The sequence below is a fragment of the Sceloporus occidentalis genome, unplaced genomic scaffold (assembly GCF_023333645.1).
Source record: "Sceloporus occidentalis isolate IW3139 unplaced genomic scaffold, rSceOcc1.0.p SCAF_1, whole genome shotgun sequence".
NCBI lineage: Eukaryota > Metazoa > Chordata > Lepidosauria > Squamata > Phrynosomatidae > Sceloporus > Sceloporus occidentalis.
In genome coordinates this window covers 219,218,209-219,237,625 of record NW_028316981.1, presented here as the reverse complement: position 1 = coordinate 219,237,625, position 19,417 = coordinate 219,218,209, and the positions used below count along the sequence as shown (strand labels likewise).

At 41.9% G+C, this 19,417-nt stretch overlaps 1 protein-coding gene across 2 annotated transcripts in view; it reads right to left on the bottom strand.

The window, feature by feature from the left end:
- Window positions 1–5,016: 5,016 nt before the first annotated feature.
- SPAG17 (sperm associated antigen 17) overlaps window positions 5,017–19,417 on the bottom strand; it is a 169,525-nt gene continuing 155,124 nt past the window's right edge. For both annotated transcript variants that reach the window (XM_089488980.1, XM_089488981.1), the window contains 6 exons: window positions 18,277–18,428; window positions 16,762–16,931; window positions 12,686–12,746; window positions 10,800–10,944; window positions 6,722–6,859; window positions 5,017–6,025 (listed from right to left, as the gene is read on the bottom strand). In XM_089488980.1, coding sequence (XP_089345106.1) covers window positions 6,723–6,859; window positions 10,800–10,944; window positions 12,686–12,746; window positions 16,762–16,931; window positions 18,277–18,428 — 665 coding nt within the window. In that variant the 3' untranslated portion in view covers window positions 5,017–6,025; window position 6,722. The remainder of the gene's footprint in view (window positions 6,026–6,721; window positions 6,860–10,799; window positions 10,945–12,685; window positions 12,747–16,761; window positions 16,932–18,276; window positions 18,429–19,417) is intronic.

The following is a 19,417-nucleotide window of genomic DNA, read 5'->3' as shown; positions in this document are numbered from 1 at the left end:
CAGCTTTCTAGTCTATTCAGATCTATTAAGAGTTCCCAAGACAAGGTTTGTGTCTTCGTCACAAAGGGCATTTTCCATCGTGGCCCCTCAGACCTGGAACTCTTTGCCCGATGAGCTCCGTTCAGCAACTTCTCTAGATCTTTTTAGGAAGAATCTGAAGACTTTTCTTTTCCGTCAAGCCTTCCCCCATGTGCCTTGATGTTATTCTTTCTCTCCCCTGTGCATTTTGTTCAATCCAGCTAATTTCTTATATAGGTTTTTAATTTGGTTTTAGATGGAATGATTTTATGGATTGTTTTTAGAATTTTTGTATTGTTTTTTAAATGGTATGGGTGGGTTTTTGTATTGTTGGGCTATGGGTTGTCACTTTGTATTGGTTTTGATGATGTTTTTGTAAACCGCTGTGATCTGCAAGGAATAGTGGTCTAGAAATAAAATTTCATTCATTCATTCATTCATTCATTCATTCATTTTGAATGTTGATCCTGTCCTCTGGAGTATTAGCTATTCTCCTAATTTGGTGTCTTCTGCAAATTTGATAAGTATGCCCCCAGTTTTGTCCTCCAAGTCATTGATAAAGATGTTGAACAGTACTGGGCCCAGGACAGAGCCCTGTGGGACCCCACTGGTCACTTCTCTCCAGGATGAAAAGGAGCCATTGTTGAGCACCCTTTGGGTTCGGCCGGTCAACCAATTACAAATCCATGTAACAGTTACTTTGTCTAGCCCACATTTTACAAGCTTGTTTGCAAGTATGTCATGGGAAACCTTGTCAAAGGCCTTACTGAAATCAAGATATACTATATCCACAGCATTCCCTTCATCTACCAAGCTAGTAATTTTATCAAAGAAAGAGATCAGATTTGTCTGGCATGACTTGTTTCTCTGAAACCCATGTTGACTTTTTGTGATTATGGCATTGCCTTCTAGATGTTCACAGACTCTCTGTTTAGTGATCTGCTCCAGAATCTTTCCTAGTACTGATGTCAGACTAACTGGACGATAATTGTTGGGATCCTCTCTCCCCCCCCCCCCCTTTTGAAGATGGGGAGAATGTTTGCCCTCCTCCGGTCTGCTGGGATTTCTCCTGTTTTCCAGGAGTTTTCAAATATGATTGCCAATGGCTCCGATATTACTTTTGCCAGTTCTTTTAATACCCTTGGATGTAGTTCATCTGGTCCTGGAGACTTAAATTCTTTTAGATTAACAAGGTATTCCTGTACTATCTCCTTACTTATTCTGTGCTGAAATTCCCCTATTCTGTCCTCTGCTCCATGATCCTCAGGTTGAGCACACTTTACCTTTTCTGAGAAGACTGAGGCAAAGAAGGTGTTGAGTAATTCTGCCTTTTCTCTGTCTTCTGTTAGCATTTTGCCATCTTCTCCACGTAGTGGCCCTACCGTTTCCTTCTTCTTCCTTTTGCTGCGGACATATCCAAAAAAGCCCTTTTTATTGTTCTTAACCTCTCTAGCAAGCCTGAGTTCATTCTGCACTTTAGCTTTTCTGACTTTACCCCTACACATGCTTGTTATTTCTTTTAATTCCTTTTTTGTGATTTCCCCCTTTTTCCATTTCTTATACATGTTCCGTTTCAAACTTAGCTCGGTTGAAAGTTCCTTAGTCATCCATCCTGGTTTCTTGAGACACCTCCCGTTTTTCTTTCTCACTGGAACTGTTTGAAATTGTGCCTTCAGTATCTCCCTTTTGAGAAACTCCCATCCAGCCTGAACTCCCTTCCCTTTTAGTATTTCTGACCACGGGATCACCCTCAATACTTCTCTAAGTTTACTGAAATCCACTCTCCTAAAGTCTAGAATGTGTGTTTGACTATGTCTGGCTTCTCCTTTCCACTGTATAACAAACTCCAGGAGAACATGGTCACTTCCACCTAAGGATCCCACCACTTGCACCCCATTAACCAAGTCATCCCTGTTGGTTAGGATCAGATCCAAAATAGCTGACCCCCTTGTTGCCTCTTCCACCTTTTGGACCATGAAATTGTCTTCCAGGCAAGTGAGGAATTTGCTTAGACCTTCAGGATTTTGTTGAGTTTGACTTCCAGCAAATATCAGGATAGTTGAAGTCGCCCATCACTACTACATCTCTCTTTGCTGACTGTGTGGTCATCTGTTCTAGAAAGATATTATCCAATTCCTCAGTCTGACTTGGGGATCTGTAGTAGACTCCCGCAATAACATCCTTGTTGTTTCCCTCCTCTTTAATTTTTATCCAGATGCTCTCCACCTGGCTTCCATGATTGATGTCCTGGATCCCTTTACTGGTGTAAATGTCCCTGATTTATAATGCTATTCCTCCTCCTTTCCTGTTTGGCCTGTTTCTCTTGAAAGGGTTATACCCTCTATTTCTACATTCCAATCCTGAGACTCATCCCACCAAGTTTCAGTGATGCCTATTATATCATATTTGTTTTGTTGTGCTAGGAGTTCATGTTCATCTTGCTTATTTCCCATACTCTGTGCATTAATGTGGAGACATTTAAGACCATGTGTTCCCTTTACTTGCTACCTGTGCAAACATTTTTTTTCCTCACTGTTGGGTCCTTGCACTATTTGTCTTGTTCCCTCTATAACAGTTTTATTATTTTCTCCAGCCCTTTTGCCTTCCAGAATATTATCTCCCTCTCCCATATATCTCAGTTTAAAGCCCTCCTGATCAATTTTTTGAGACTATTGCCAAAATCTTTTTTCCAGCTGGTGTGAGATGCAACCCAGAGATGCAACTCATGGAACCGCAGCCCATGATCCAAGAATCCAAACCGTTCTTGCTGACACCATCTTGTTCACCTCTGCTATTTTCTTCTCTCTTCCTGGACCATGTCCTTCAACTGGGAGAAGAGATGAGATGACCTGTGCATTCATCTCTTTCAGCTTCCTACCCAGAGCCTCATAGTCCCTTCTGATATTCTGAAGGCTGTGCCTTGCAGTATCATTGGTTTCCACATGGACCAAAAAGAAAGGGTATTTCTCAGTAGGCTTGAGAAGTCTTGTCAGCCTCTCTGTCACATCATAGATCTTTGCTCCAGGGATCTCTTCACTGGTGTAAATGTCCCTGACATCTAAGGCTATTCCTCCTCCTTTCCTACCTATTTCTCTTGAAAGGGTTATACCCCTCTATTTCTACATTCCAATCATGAGACTCATCCCACCAAGTTTCAGTAATGCCTATTATATCATATTTGCTTTGTCGTACTAGGAGTTCAAGTTCATCTTGCTTATTCCCCATGCTCTGTGCATTAGTGTAGACATCATAGACCACGGGTCTCTCCTACTTGCTGGCTGTGCAAACATTTTTTCCTCCCACTGTTGGGTCCTTGCACTGTTTGTCTTGTTCCCTCTATTTTCTCCATCTCTTTTGCCTTCCAGAATACTGTCTCCCTCCCCCGCATAACTCAGTTTAAAGCCCTCCCAATCAAATTTTTGAGACTATTGGCAAAAATGTTTTTGCCAACTGGTGTGAGATGCAATCCATCTCTTGCCAGAAATCCTTCCTCATGGAACCTCAGACCATGATCCAAAAATCCAAATCGTTCTTGGCGGCACCATCTGCGAAGCCAGTTATTCACCTCTGCTATTTTCTTCTCCCTTCCTGGACCATACCCTTCAACTGGGAGAAGAGAAGAGATGACAACCTGTGCATCCATCTCTTTCAACTTCCTACCCAACGCCTCATAATCCCTTAGGATATTCTGAAGGCTGTGCCCTGCAGTATCATTGGTTCCCACATGAACCAAAAGAAAGGGGTAATGGTCAGTAGGCTTGACAAGTCTTGTCAGCCTCTCTGTCACATCACGGATCTTTGCCTCAGGGAGACAGCACACCTTCCGAGACATCTTGTCAGGCCCACTAACCACTGGTTCAGTACCTCTCAGCAAGGAGCCCCCCACGACCACCACACGCCTCCTCCAAGGCTTAGCCGCAGCTGTTCCCTTTGGTGGTACTTCCAGGGTCCCCTGCTCTGTCCCTGAAGTCTGTCCCTGCTGCTGTTCCTCATCATTCTTGATAATAGAGATTCAAATCGATTCTGTAGCTGCAAGCTCACAGAACTTTCCCCGGTTTCCCTACTTCTGTGTGTGACATTCCTCCAACCATGTGCCTCTGTTGTATGTGAAGTGACCTCCTCCTCCCCAGCAACTTCCTCTGTGTGTTTCCCATCCAAGACCATCCTGTCTGTTGTAGTCAGGAGAACCTCTTGTTCCCTAAGATGCTGAAGTGTAGTTACTTGGGCCGCCAGCTGCTGGACCTTCTCTTCCAAGAGGGCCACCAACTTGCACTTGGTGCATGTGAAGTTCCCCACATCCCTAGACAAGAAGACAAACATCCCACAAGTGTTGCAAGTGACTGCAGCAGGTCCCTCAGTGTCCATACTGAAAAGTCTTAAGGAGGCACTGAAAGAAGACTGTGGGCTTCCCCTGTTAAACACCAGTGTAAAGAACCCCTGTGGGCCTGGCCTTTGTCCCCAAACTCTGTTAAAGAGCTCAATCAACTGGGACTCTAGTTATGTACAGAGCTCCTGGCTACTAGCTCCTTCCAGAGGCAAGTCTCTGACGCACTTCCTCTAAATACAAGTCCCCACAAGCCCCTTAAGGAAAAAACTTTAAGGAAGATTGAAAATTAAAGGAGCTCCTCTCCAACACTCTTCCTAGATCACCTTCTCCTCTGTAATGTAAAACCTCCTTGACTATAAAAAAAATAGAAGGAAAATTTGTGCACCTTTAGGCATGCGCCTCTGCTAGGAGCTATGTAGAATTAGGCTTTTAGCTCCTCCTCCCAGTGACCCAGAGAAATGGCTCACAATTTTAAAAGTCTGAGAACTCACCCCAGCAAAATGAACACAGAGAACCAATAGCCTTCCCTTTTTCCAAGAGAATGGGTAAGCACTGGGTCTCAGGAAATTAACAGGAGAACAAGTTGAATCTTTTGTACTAAGATTTATTCTAGTAACACAAATAGCACATATAAATGTGCAATTTTAATAACAGCTTACATAGTTCTTGGATCAGTCTGGACACAATCTTATACCTCTGTTATTTCACCCCCTCTTCTAGTGTGTCTGTTTAACCTTATCTATGAACTGGCATTTGGTTGAATGTTCATTAAATAACAAGCTTCATTAAAAAAAAAGGAATATCTTACCATATACAGGAGTTCAGGTTGTCAGCAATTACTTAGCAACAGCAGTAGAGATGGACCAGTTTTGCCACAAGCAAAGGGTTTATATTTTATACAGTTGCTCAAAGGGTTTATATTTTATACAGTCTTCAGCCTTCATTTAGTTTCTCCTTCTCTGCTCTCTCATGCATTCAAAAGAGTGTCTGAGGCAAGCCATTGTGCATATTGAGGTTTATTTTCTTTTCCAACCTACTGGTGTTTCATTTTTTTGCTTACAGGTGTGAAAGTGGTTTGCTGGCATTAGTAACCTTATACTATCAAGATTATGATTATGATTATTAGATGGCTATTACCTTCATCTTATCTTTCTCTTATCGTATCTTTTCCCTTATGGCTCCCTTCCCAGAGCAAACATACTAATCTGCAATACATCTCCACAGTTCAAAAAACTTAAATGAGACAAACAGAAATAAAAAAGCAGTGCAGCCTATTACATGGGAGTATATGGCCCATGAAGAGGATGGCCAGACATAGCCACTGAACCTTCAAAAGTTGCTTACTCCTGTGTTACAATTTGTATCAGTGCAATAGGTGAATTGCTTGTTGTTTTCCTTCAAGTCAATGCTAACTGGTGGTTTGTCTCTGGCTTCCTTTTACACTGACAGACTTGCCTGTTGGTCGCCCAGTGGTTTTCCATGGCTGAAGTGGGTATCTGCATAAAAGTTCCCTAGAGTCCTAGTCTGAATATTAGTAAATGCTACATAAATACTAGTAAAGAAATCAAAGTATAACTTTTATTAAAATGGAAAAAATGTGATTTTAACATTTCTGTGAGATGAGAAGCTTGCATCGTATGGCTGTCATAATATTGAAGGCACTGCTCCAGGCTTGCTGTTCTGCAAAACAAAATAAGTATAAGGGCAAAATATATCAGGATATGAACTTAATTTGTTTATAGATATCTCTAGGACAATGTGGCAAACATGCAAAAGAATAATAGTGAAAATGCCAAATTTCTAGTAGACTGAAATAAAGAGTCTGAACCAGGAAAATTATGAAGAAATCTAGGCCAAAGATTTTTACTAGTGCTTTTATCTCTGTATTCAGAGAGAAATACAGCAATTTGATTAGCAGTGGATCACATGAATTAATTGGTATACAAAGGATCTTAATTCAAAAGAATCCAAATGCTGAGAAAGCACTGTGATGTTTTGCCCACTTAAAATTACTTAAAAGGAATCATAGAGTTGGGAGAGACTTTAAGGGACATCAAACCCAACCCCCTGCCGATCAAAGCAACCCTGACAAAGCACCTCCTTCACTGTCTATGTTCAGTAGTCTTAAATAGACAGTGAAAGAGAACTCTGGGATTCCCCCTCAAACTCCCCAGCTAAACACCCACGCAAAACACCCCTGTTTTCCAAGCCTGTTCGCCAAACCTCAGAGCCTGAGACTGCAGCTGTATGCTTTTTTAGAATTGGTTTAAGGAGAGCAGAAGATTATGTTCTTATACAGATTTTTATAGAATGTAGAGAATGAGAATATAGCATTTTCATGCTTCATTGTATTTATTATTCAGTGTATTTACTTACATTAACCAGGAATCTTGTGAGGTAGTATAACCCGAAAATGAGATATTGGACTTGTTGAAACCAGCCGGATGGTGGAGGCCTTCCCCCCCTGAGGATAGTTTGCTGGTCTGTCTTCATAGATGTTGCCTGTTAAAACTGGTAAAAACATGTTAAGGATGGATGACACCAAAGATGACAACAAATTAGGAGGAACAGCTAAGCAGATGACACCAAATTAGGAGGAATAGCTAATGTACAACACACTACTGTAAGAACACTCTGAAGTATTGTAGCAGCAAGAAAGATGTATGATGAACATCTAACATGAAAAACTGCATTTCTTCATAGAGATGTATCTGAACACATTTATATGGAGCAACCTCCAGGCTTTGAAGACAAACAAGCAGCCAGAACATAGAACGAGAAACTGAATAAGATGCTCCTTGAGTCTGATAGATGCCTCTACTCAAAATACAAAGACAACAAGTGGACATTTATCTTGACCTATGCTGATGACTTGATTGTTTCTTGTGAGGCAAGAGAAGACTGTAATGAAATTATAGATCATTTAAACAAGGAAGTAGAAGTGAAATGATTAGGAGACATCTCATATTATCTTGGAATACAAACTGAAAGTGAAGAAGATGGAAGTTACCTTCTTAACCAAAAGCAAAAGATAGTAGAACTACTGAGGCACATCCAGTTATCACTCTTATGGAGACCAACTACTGGAAGCACACCATAAAAATGAAGCATTACCAGACAACAGCCAGTATAGAGAAGCCATTGGAAAGCTTTTGTACATAATCAAAACAACAAGACCAGATATATTGGCAGATATTTCAGCAGGTTTTGGAATTTTGTACAGAAAAATTAACAGGCTGTGCAGACTGGCCATTAAGGCTGGCCTGCGGGCAGAGTCATGGCATGGCGTCCATCTGACGCATGCCCTGACTCTGCCCCCATGCTGGTGCAATGCCATGTGCCACTCCACATGGCGTGCGACATCACGGCACTCCTCTGGTGCTGCATCCACATGATGCAGCACCAAAGGAGTGTGTAAAAGTTGTGCACCAGCGGCTAGCATACCCTTTCCAGGGTGCAAAAAGGAGCCGCTTTTTGCCACAGTGTGGTTGCCACAGTCCCAATCTGGTGAAGATGGAGGCGGTTGCAGGCCACCCCTTCAGTCCCTCACTCACCAACTGAGTGTGACTGGTGTGCCCAGTCCCTCACTCACTAACTGAGTGTGACTGGAATGCAATAAAGAGAGTAGCCAAATACTTGAAAGGAACTGCGCATTTAAAACCTCAACTGCAAGCAACCAGCAATCCTAAACTGACTGGATACGTAGATGTATATTGGGCCAATGATGTCATGGATTGAAAATCTACAAGTGGATACTTATTCTTCTATGGAAATGGAATGACTGACTGGACAACACAGAAGCAGAAGACAGTCGCAACTTCCTCTATAGAAGCTGAATATGTCTCGGCCTCAGAAACACGTAAACAACGAAACTGGCTACACATGTTGCTATTAGCTTTTGGAATAAAAGTGCCAACTCCAATAGAGATATACAAAGACAACCAAGCATGCATAAAGTTCTCTCAGGCAGAAAAGATAAATCCTAAGATTAAGCATGTTGAAACGCAGTATCACTTTGTAAGGCATGCACATGAACAAGGGCTTATCAAACTGGAATATTGCCCAACAGAAAACATGCCCTTACCAAGCCCCTGACCAAGCTCTACAAGAGATGACTCTTGTGAACTTGTGCATGTGTCATTGAGAAATGCAACAATGCTCTGCACTGAAAGAATTAAAGCCTCAGAGTGGGGAGTAGTGATAAGATTAGATAGCTTGAATGACTTACAGTGACTTCCCTCTCTGTCTACCTATCCTAATCCCTCTGTGATGTAAATTGATACTCTCAGGGAAACTTCTGCTCCTTCTCATCCTCTCTTCTCCCAGACCATGCTAGAGATGTAGCTAGATTAGAATAGTTCCCTCAGTACCTTTCCTATCTAAGAATGGAGTTGGTATAATAAAGACTCAGGGCGAAATGGACCGCTGCTTTGGAGCGGCATCTCAGTGCCTCTTTCCTTGCTAGATTGGGGCCGTGGCAACTACATGCCACATTCCAGTCTGACCTTTTCCTAGTGTAAAAAGAAGTGGCTTTCCTTGTGGCAAAAGAAGCTGTGGGACCTCTGCCTTCCAGGGGCTGGACTTCTGTGGAGACAGCTAAAGGTCCAGGAGGGCAGAGAAGAGGAAGAACAGGAGTGCATTTGTTCCTCCTCTTACCCTGCCCTCCCGAGCCTTTAGTTGTCTTCGGAGAGGCAGCTAAAAGCATGGGAGGGCAGGGGAACAGAAGGAACAGGCATGTGCCTGTTCCTCCTCCTCCTCCTCTCTCCCGTCTCTCCACACACCCTCCAAAATAGCTTGCCATAGGTTTGACACCATGCATGCATGCCATATGTTTGGCACCATGGCACTATACAATTCACCAGGGATTACTTCATCCTAACAAAAGGGAAAGCTTAAATCATTTGTATATACTGCCAGACTAATCCAGGCGTGATCAGTACATGCAGGACTGATCACTTGACACCGATCTTAAAATCGCTCTATTGGCTGCTAATCAGTTTCTGGGCAAAGTACAAAGTGTTAGTTATTACCTTTAAAGCCCTAAATGGTTTGGGTCCAGGTTATGTAAGGGATCACCTCCTCTCATACAATCTGCCTCGTACACTCAGGTCCTGTGGGAAATGTTAGCTTCAACCGGCAAAGTCTAGACTGGCAACCATTTCCCAGAGGACATTTTTGTCTGCTGCCCCCAGACTGTGGAATGACCTACCAGAAAATACTGACTGAATTCAAAACAGCATTAAAGACGTATCTCTTCTGGCAGGCCTACCCAGTCAACTGGAGGGGACCACTGATTGGCAGGATTTCATGTGGCTACTGCTCCAGCATAAAGAATGGCTGCCAAATCCTTTTTCTTAATCTGTCAGGGTTGAAAAAATATTGAAAATAATATAGAGAACATACGGTTCTCCTTGGAGAAAAAACGGGATAAAAATAATAATGTAAATAGTGCAATAACAATATTATTGTTTTGCATGCAATTTCAGTGATATTTGTCTTATGGTTTCCCTTTCTCCATAAGCACAGATTTATGGGAGCCACCTTGGGCGAAAACCTGGGAGAAAGGCAGCATACAAATAAAGTAAATAAAAATCAAACAATAATAGGGGTAATGGCTCCTAATTCAGGTTGTTTAGAACTTTTGCAGAGCAGTGTATCAGTGTCTCCACATATGCCTTCTTTTCCGTTGCAGAGCTGGTAAGCAGCTATGCTAGGAATGCTAGTTTTTTTCTGGGCGTCCACGTGTTCTCCTCCCAAAGGGGTGGCTGTTTCCATGCTGCATGTGGCATGGCTCTTCCCTGCGACCATCCATGAGGATTCTTGCCATACATTGATTCTACTATCACTGTGCAAGGACAGGTAATTTCTCTCCCTGATATAAGAGCAGCACTACAGCAGAAATATTATGTTTAGTGTCAGTGGCTTTGCCATGTGTTAAGTAAATGTTCTGTAGTTCAGTTTGATGCTCCCCTCTAGACACTTGGTATGCTGCTGGGAATATAGGGGTAGCAATTATATTGTGCTACTACTAGGATATTACGGTCTTGTATAGTCTTGGTTATAAAGTTCTTTTCAAATGTTGCTTTTATATTTGGGAAAATGACAGACTTAAAACAATACGAAGTTATTATATATACTCAATAAAGGAATGGGAGATAGATATGGCCTCAACGTTACAGGCTTTTATTCCAGTCTACTACATCATATTGGTTCATTCCAATCTGCTACATCATATTGGTCACCTGTAATTTAAGTGCTGTGCTTTTAATGGTATATTTTGATATAATTTAGTTTAATGATTATGTTAAGTATTATAGTTATGCTCTATGCTGTCTTAGGAAGGCAGAATAAGAGTTTTTGAAATAACTGGGCTAGAGAGAAGTGAGGTTCTTTTGCAGCCATCATGGGAATTTGTCCTCCACAAATAATTAAAGAGAAAAGCAGTAAAGGATATTTGCTTCCACAGGAAGGAAGAGAGTTTCATTTTCTGTGTAAATTTCAATCCTATGAAAAACTTCCCCACAGCCCTCATCTCCTTCCACTCCGATAGCCATAGCATAAATCTCAATTTCCAGCTCAGTTTGCAGTCCAGCAGCTACCTAGAAAAAACAGATAAGGACAGATCATGTACCATGAGCAAAGTTAGACACCCCCCGCAATCTAATACTTAGTACTCAAAGTAAGAGGAAAAAATATTGCTGAAGAATCTTGAGGTCAACAGCACCTTGAGATTTACACCATTTACTATTTTTCATTTAATGTTGGATTTTTGCTTAATTTGTCTACACTAGCTTTCCCAGCCAGACACTCTTCAAATATGTTGACCAAGACCAGTAGCAGCTGTAGCCCATAACTTCTGCTGAAGGGGGATATCTTTTATTCTCTTATGATGGAAATTAGGATAAACAGGATGAAATCTAGCACATTTAGCACTGGCTTAGTGGTTAGGACTGGAGCGTGGCTTTTGTGCGGCTTCTGGCCTCTTAGGACGCATGCATCATTTAAACAGCATACCTCCAAAGTGACCCGAAGCAACTTTATTTTGGCCTAGCTGTATGGGCTCAAAATAACTTTCAATCTGTCAAGGATGCTAATTTCATTTTTTCTGAAAATTTTTATCTGCTCTGCATAAAACTAGAAAAATATCCTCTTTTATAGCTTCTAAATTTCCAGAAAATTTACTGATTTAGTTGTTTGCAATATGTTTGATTAGATTTCTCACTATAAGGTTTCTCTTCAGCTCTGAGAGAAATTACAAATACTGTATAGTATGTTTCCTTTTTCCATAGAAAATAGCAATAGCATATACATTTCTATACCACTTAATAGTGAACTCAGCACTCTCTAAACGGCTTACAATATTTTAGCCAATTGCCCCCAATAAGCTACAGTAGGTATTCCTTTTACCGACCTACAAAAGGATGGAAGGCTGAGTCAACCTTAGAGCCCTGGGATCAAACTCCCAACCTTGTGGCTGCAGCACCTGGTAGTACTGGCCAATAAAATGTGCTTTTATTCCAGCTAGTTTGTCTTAGATTTATTTATTTATTTTTTGTTCACCAGTTTTTTGCTATAAAAAGACTACAACGAATAATCAGTATTGCAAATATTTTAAAATTATTTTCCAGACCTGGGGATCTTGGTGCAATATACTTTTAAACAACAGAAAAAATATTTTGATTGACTGAATGATGACTCACATCCAACTTTCTACATTAGTGAACCAGGGGACTGGTCAGATGACAGCTGATAGTTGGAATGTTTGGTTGGTTGTGAGCTTTTGTTGGAGAAGCAGGTTATTGCTGTGACTATGTGTGGACTAGGTTTGGTGCTGTGAAGCAGACTTTGAAGTTGATTGAAAGTCAAAGAGGAATGTGTGTGCATGTGTGTGTATATATATGTGTATTATATTGTACATATTATAACTGAAGATAAAACCTCCAGGACTTTGGAGGAATCAACTATCTGTGATTGTTTCTTTTAAGCGTGAAAAGTGGTCAGTGCACTGCCAATGCCAATTAGTTGGGGGATTTGTTTTTATACTCTGATGTGTATAAAGTGCTGGGCGTTGGCCTTCATCTCAATGTAATGTACTGGCTCACAGGGGAACCACATTTTCATTATTCACAAGACTAGTTATTATGCTAGAAAACAGTAAGTAGGTTGCTCCTCAATCAAACTAATCACATGAAATGAAATAACTTCTGAGAATGACTTTATCACAGTATTTCATGACTCCAAGCTTAGACCTTCTTCTCTTCCTGCTCTTCAATGCTGGGAACCCACCATAGGCATGTGAGGACTATGGAGCGTGAAAAACAACCCCCCTCGGTCACTTACAGGCCCCGGGATGTAGCTCACTCGCAATCCAGTGCAGGGGGGTGGTTGTTTCACTCGAAACCTGCCAAGGAACAGACAGATTTAGATTTCTCTTTGTGACTGGGCTAGGGAGATATGAAAATATCACAGTCATAATATCATTTGCTTTCCTCATTGCCAAGAAGTTTTCAACATCCCTTTATCATATGGTAGCACTTTCTGGCTTTTTTTATGTAACATGTAGGAAGGAGGAAGGGAGAAAAAACAGACTGGAGGACCATATCTATTCTGATCTTTTTCTCAATCATCCTGTTCTTCTATAGTACAGGAATACCTCAATTAAGGGACATTATTTCTTTAACAAAAAAATTGGTACAAGAGACAGAAATTACATGGAAAAAATATGGACTAAGAGGGCTTTCCAGTGTTTGCAAGGTCCACAAAGTCCCCCACAGTACACAGTAATATAGCAGTCATGGAGGCTTTTCAGGTGCTTGAAATATCCACTCAGGTGCAAGTTAATCAAATGACTCCACAAAGATCAGATGCTCACTTCTAGATCTGGGGATGTTGGTGTAATATACCTTTAAACAACACAAAAATATTATGATTGACTGAATGGGATAAGGAGGTTAAAGACTAAAGATTGATCAGAGAATGGACAGAGGTGGAGGAGATTGGGAGCAGCAGCTGGCATGTATGGATAGCAGCTAAGCCAGCACAAACACCACCACCAGTCCATTTTAAATGCTAGCAAGAGCTTGGCAAATTTACTGTTACATATTTTAAATTCTTTTTTTTTAATTTTTTAAAATAAATTTTATTAATTAAAACATCATAACATACAACACACTCTTCATTATTAAAGAATTCCACAATACATATTATCCAATAAAATAAGGCTAAAGGTGGAAAACAAAAAAGTTAGTATAATTCATCTTTAATCAATTCCTCATAAAACATATTAAAATTAAAATCTAATTTCCCCCCACACTCATTACATACGATTGTATTATTGTGTATATCAAAGCTAGTATTCATCAACCTTCCATTTATTAATGTCCCTTACTACCTACCTGCCCTTCTATTTTCTGCTCCTCTTCCCATTTTACATTCCTCATCTTCCCTTCTAACACCTTCCACTAATTGCATTTCTCCTTCCTTCCACACTCCATTCCTCCTTTCTATTCTCTTTCCCTTCTATTTCACCTACTCTAACATTCTACATTTTCTTCCACTCTCATTCTGCCACAAAGAAGAATGCAGAAAGACGCAACAGGTGACCGAAATGAAATAGAAGAGATAATAGATAACAGATAACAGATGAAATGCTTCAAGCAGTTAAGGAAAGAAGAGCAGCAAAAGAAAAGGGAGACAGGGAACAAAACCAGAACTATGAATGCAACTGTTCAACAACTAGACTTAGAAGAAGAAGGAGTGAAGACAGGAGGAAAGAACAACAACAATCTAAGATATATGGATGACACTATAATACTGGTGGAGAACATCACAGACTTGGAACAATTACTAAAGAAGATCAAAGAAGAAAGTTGTCAGAACTTGGTGAACTCCCCCCTCTCCAGACACAGTCAATCAGGCTTCTGTGGATGGATCAGAAAACTGTTTATTGTAGGAGTCCTAGAGGATTAGAAGTTACCAGTACTGCATCTTTGGACAGAACTGAAGAAACAATAACATACACATCTAATAAAGGCATTTGAAAGTAATTAGCTCCATCCCATACAATTGGCAGGCTAAACATTGTATAGTTTTCAAAACAATAGGCACTTCAGTTGCATTTTCTGCTTTCCCAGGAAGGCTTAGCTTAGTTGTACGAATCTATGATCTATAACCATCCTTAGTGATAACAAAGTCATTGCAGTTTTTAGAACTGCAAAGGTAGGGGGAAATACTCCTTTACATTCCTTTACCAGGCCCAATTATTTCAAGCTCTTTCTGAAGCTGTCTAAACCTATGTAGTTAACAATTTGTTTTAAACATATAAAATAGCACATATTTGACTGCCTATATGATTATCAATCTAATGCACACTCTATATATCTGTTCAATAAACCTAGATAACTACTTGTGTATATTCCCCAAAATATCACAACCCTCATATTATACTGTACCAGGAATAACATATCATAACTATACATGTATAATATAAATTGAATGTACCTGTACCCCAAATCCAGGTCCCAATGGGCCTAGTACAGGGGGAGCCCACTGTAACACTCCAAGAACTTCAACCATGCCTCCATGTCTGCCCTCACCTCTCTGGTAATCCTGATGCAATGGTGAGGAGCCTTGACTTCTGCTATGATTCTGACTAGCCAGTGCAGAAGACCCACCCTGGGGCTACCAGCCTGCATGCAAAGGTGAGGTGCCCCAGCAACTCCTGCACTTCCTTGAACATTGCCTTGTTGCAAAATAACAGACCTGTGAGCCTCTTCCTTGGCACTGCTAACTTGTCAGTGGCAGGCAGCACACTGTTACCATCTGACATGCCTAAATAAACCAAGGAAGAGGTGGGACTTTAGTTAGGTGCTAGTGGGACACCTAACTAATTGGCCAATGCCTGCAACTCTGTGCCAGCCTTGTATATCATCAAGAAATCATCCAGCTAATGGGTAATAGGTACCTAGGACTTGGCTGCCCATTCCAAGAATGTGCTGAATGTCTCAAATGTGGCACAACTGACTGAACACCCCATCGGCATGGCCCTGGTTTCTTGAAACCCAAGAAACAGAAAGCATATGGGTGAACTGGTAGAAGCCTGAAAGCTGACTGTATATGGCATTTTGCTATGAGAGCCCCTGGGATACATGTCCGAATGAGGCAGACTGCCTGGTCAAAAGAAACACAGTGGGCTGAGAAAAGTTCTGAAAGGGCAGCATCATTGACTGATGCTCCTCTGGGGTAGGACAGATGATGGATAATCCCATACTCTCTTGGGGCCTTCTTGGGAAACACTATCCATGGCAACATTCTCAGATTGCTGAAAGGTGGCTTGGAGAATGGACCTGACATCTGCCCTGCCTTGCACCCTTTAGCTATCTTTTGTACTAGCACTTTGGATAACTTGGAAGCTGACTTCAGGTTACCTGATTCAATTACATCCTGAGGACCAACTGCAGGTATTCTGAAACTGTGTGCAAACCCCTCCCCAAGGAAAAGGGAGGCTTTTTTGTTGGGAAAACTGTAGTAATGAGAGCAAAGTGGCCAGCCACATGGGTGCATGTGCTTTGTCCCTGGCCCTCTCCCGATTTTGTGGCTCTTCCTTGGCACCTCCCATGCTGGCTCCTCCTTCCTTTTGGCTGCTGGCTGCCACATGGGGGCAGCCCAGCTGAAAGGGATGCTGCCCACTGTGGGTACGAGAGCAGGATGGCTCGGAGTGGGACTGAGGGCAAAATTCACAGCCATGCTCAAACCTATGATGGGTGCATTAACATTTATCCAAGTTGAATTCCCAATGAACGAACTGCCAAACATCCTTTCTGTCTCCCCAACGAAAAGGTTTGGAGCCCTCCCCCTTCCCTCTGATGTTTTGGCTGACAGGTATGCTTATCATTAAAAGGATCCTACCTAGTTCTGTCTTTCTAGGAGGCTCATTTCCTGAAGGCAATGTCATGATCTGTGGCTGCGGCACTGTCTATCAAGGTATGAGCCTTGAGATGTTACCTAGATGGTTGGTGAGGTGACAGTCCCTCTCTAGTGTGCCGCTTGCACCACTCTCACAAAGACTGTGTGACCCACCAACCAATTGTTGAACGAGCACTCAACTGCTTCTCCTCTATCCTCCTTTTTCTTTTTGTCTGCCTAATATTTCCCAGATATTATGTAGGTTAAATATGGACATTCATTAAATGTCATTAATCAGTTAAATACTCTTCTCAGCTTTCGTCTCCTTATCTTTTTACTGAAGTGAATGGAAATGCACTTAGATGTCTATCAGCAACCATGTGGTAGATATGGAAATCTCCAATCGGCATGCATAAAAATATTTTGGTATGTTGTTCTTATGAAAATACAGAGCATGCTAAGTGACCTTTCAGCTGAGAGAAGTTTGCAATTTATTGATAGTACATGCATACCTGCAGAAGTCAATACCAGTGTTCTTCAAGACAACTGTGGCTACGTAAGTGCAGCCCTCCTTGAGAACCCCAAACATGACCTTAGGTGGGATGAGAAGGAAACCTGATAGTTGCTGGGAAGCTGCTGCAACACAGCACGAACGTACTTTGCCAGAAACAGGACCTTCAACCTTCATAAACAGGAAGGACTGATTAGAAAGGCCAAATATAGGTTATAAAGTAAGGTGACAAGATAAAAATATTTTTAAAGACAACTTTGAAGGCAACTTGATAGGATTATAATTCACTTAGTCAATATGTAGATCCTCCCTTATCAAGCAAACATCCTCTTGCAGGCTATGTTCTCCATGGAATGCAACATTTTATGTGGATAGAAATGCACAGTTAATAATGTGAATAGACGTGTGCTAAACTAGTTGTGTGTTATATCACAACACAGCATTCTGAAATAGCTTTACAATGTGGGATAGAATCATAGAGTTGGAAGAGACCACAAGGGCCATCCAGTCCAACCCCCTGCCATGCAGGAAATCACATTCAAAGCATCCCCGACAGATGGCCATCAAGTCTCTGTTTAAAGACCTCCATGGAAAGAGACTCCACTGCTCTCCGAGGGAGTGTGGCGTTTATCACATGAGGTTTTTTGCACTCCTGGTCTGGGATGCGAATTCACATTAAAACGTGATGTTTTATCACACCTGGTTTGCTTTCTATGGGGGGGTCATTCCGAGGCGCTTCTGCAGTCAATCTAATGCAATCCGCAGTGACTGCTGTTTTAGGTGAATTCAGTAACAAGCGAATTCACCAAAAACCAGTTCCAAGCTCGCTTCAATTTCACTCCGATTAGGTCTGGTGTGAAAGATCACCCCGATCCCCTGCCTCTTTCATCACTCCGATCTAGCCCCCAGTGACCCCCTGTGACCTATTCCATCATCTCCTGCCTGCTCTTTCATCCTGATCCTGGCCCTAGTGATCTCCTCCGACCTATTCCCATCACCTCCTGACTGCTGCTTCATCCCGATGAAGGATGACAGCGTCCAGAGCCCCACTGAGCATGCGCAAGGGTGCCAATTCGAATAGTTGAACCCTCTGGTGTGGTAATACAATATGCACTCACCACGCTTTGCTTGAATCCGCATCACATGACTTGCTTGGAATCGAACTGACTCCGCTTCCTACTCGATTTGGAAGGGCAATGGAAAGGCAACCAGGCGTGGTAAAACATTTTAATGTGAATTCGCATTGCTAGACAGGAGTGACTGCATATCTGGTGTGAAAAAACATCACGTTTTGCGTTGTTAAAACAGGAGTGACTGCAGATCTGAGCTGCAAACCCCCCACGTGTGATAAGGCCCTGTGTTGCACTGTCAAACAGCCTTTACTGTCAGGAAGTTCCTCCTAATGTTGAGGTGAAATGAAAAACAGAATTTCTGGCCTGAGATTAGGAAATGCATAAACTTTTCTACAGTTTGAATTAATGGTTCAGGGTAGAAGTGTGTAGATAATTCTACTTACCTTTTGCTTGGGTATGGACTGTGGCTTGCCTGCCTGTATGAATGAGGGCAGTTTCACCTTCCCTTTCCTTGGAGATCCTGTAGCATCCACCAGAAGAGACTGGAGTTTCGGCTGGAAAAGAATCTCTAATCTATTTTCACTTGTTTCTGCATCTGTTGAAAAGAGAAGATTTCTTGTGCTGAATGCTGACTCTGTACAAGCTTCTGAAGTGAGTATTGTGGGATTTGAAGACAGCAGATGAACACATTGCCTGAGGATACTGGTGATTCCTTTGAGGGATCACCTGGGAACATTTTTACTGGGTTCTGAGCTCGCCTATACCTATTTTTGAACCTTCCTATATTTTTTGTGGTAGGGTTGGGCGGGATGTATGACCTCAGATGTGACCACTCCTAGAACCACATTTACAGGGGGGGGGGGGGGAGAAAAGAAAAGAAATTCGTTCTTCTCTATCATCTCTGTGACCTAAACATATGAGCAAATAGAAGGCTAAAGCATGCACCTTATGTCTCCCTCAAATCTGTTCAGCGCTGAAAAACACTGAAGTTACTGTTTTATAGATGTCAAGCAGAGGCACACCAGAAAGGTTGCTGAGGAAGTGTCAGACTTGAGCAAACTCAGAATCGATGTGCATCAAAGAGTCCAGTGTGTGAAACAGCAGAGAACTTTATTGAATACACATAGTCAGAAATTTACCAGTCAGTGTTTAAGCCAGAACTGCCCCTCAACAGCCAAGCAATACATTAAAACCCCAAAAATCCAAACTCCAACCCCACTCCATTCGGCGCCAAATCTAGCGCCCACCTCCAATTCCCATACCTTCTCCCCCCCCGCTAGCCAGCCCCCCTCCTCAACCTTCTCACCAACTCTGTCTTTTTCAGACTCAGGCATTTCCACCATCCACCCTCCTTTTCGTCACTATCAGACACCAACCTGATGCAGCCCGCATCTTACATACTCCAAACCTACTGTTCCCAAAACTATCCTAACCAGCTGCACATATCCCCTCCCCCCTATGCCAACTTACACATAAGCCACAACAACTATTAGACTACCCATCAGTCCCAAGCAAGCAAGCATATAGCATAGTTCATTATTTGAAAAGAAAACATCTCCCAAACCATTCCTATCTTTTGGCCAC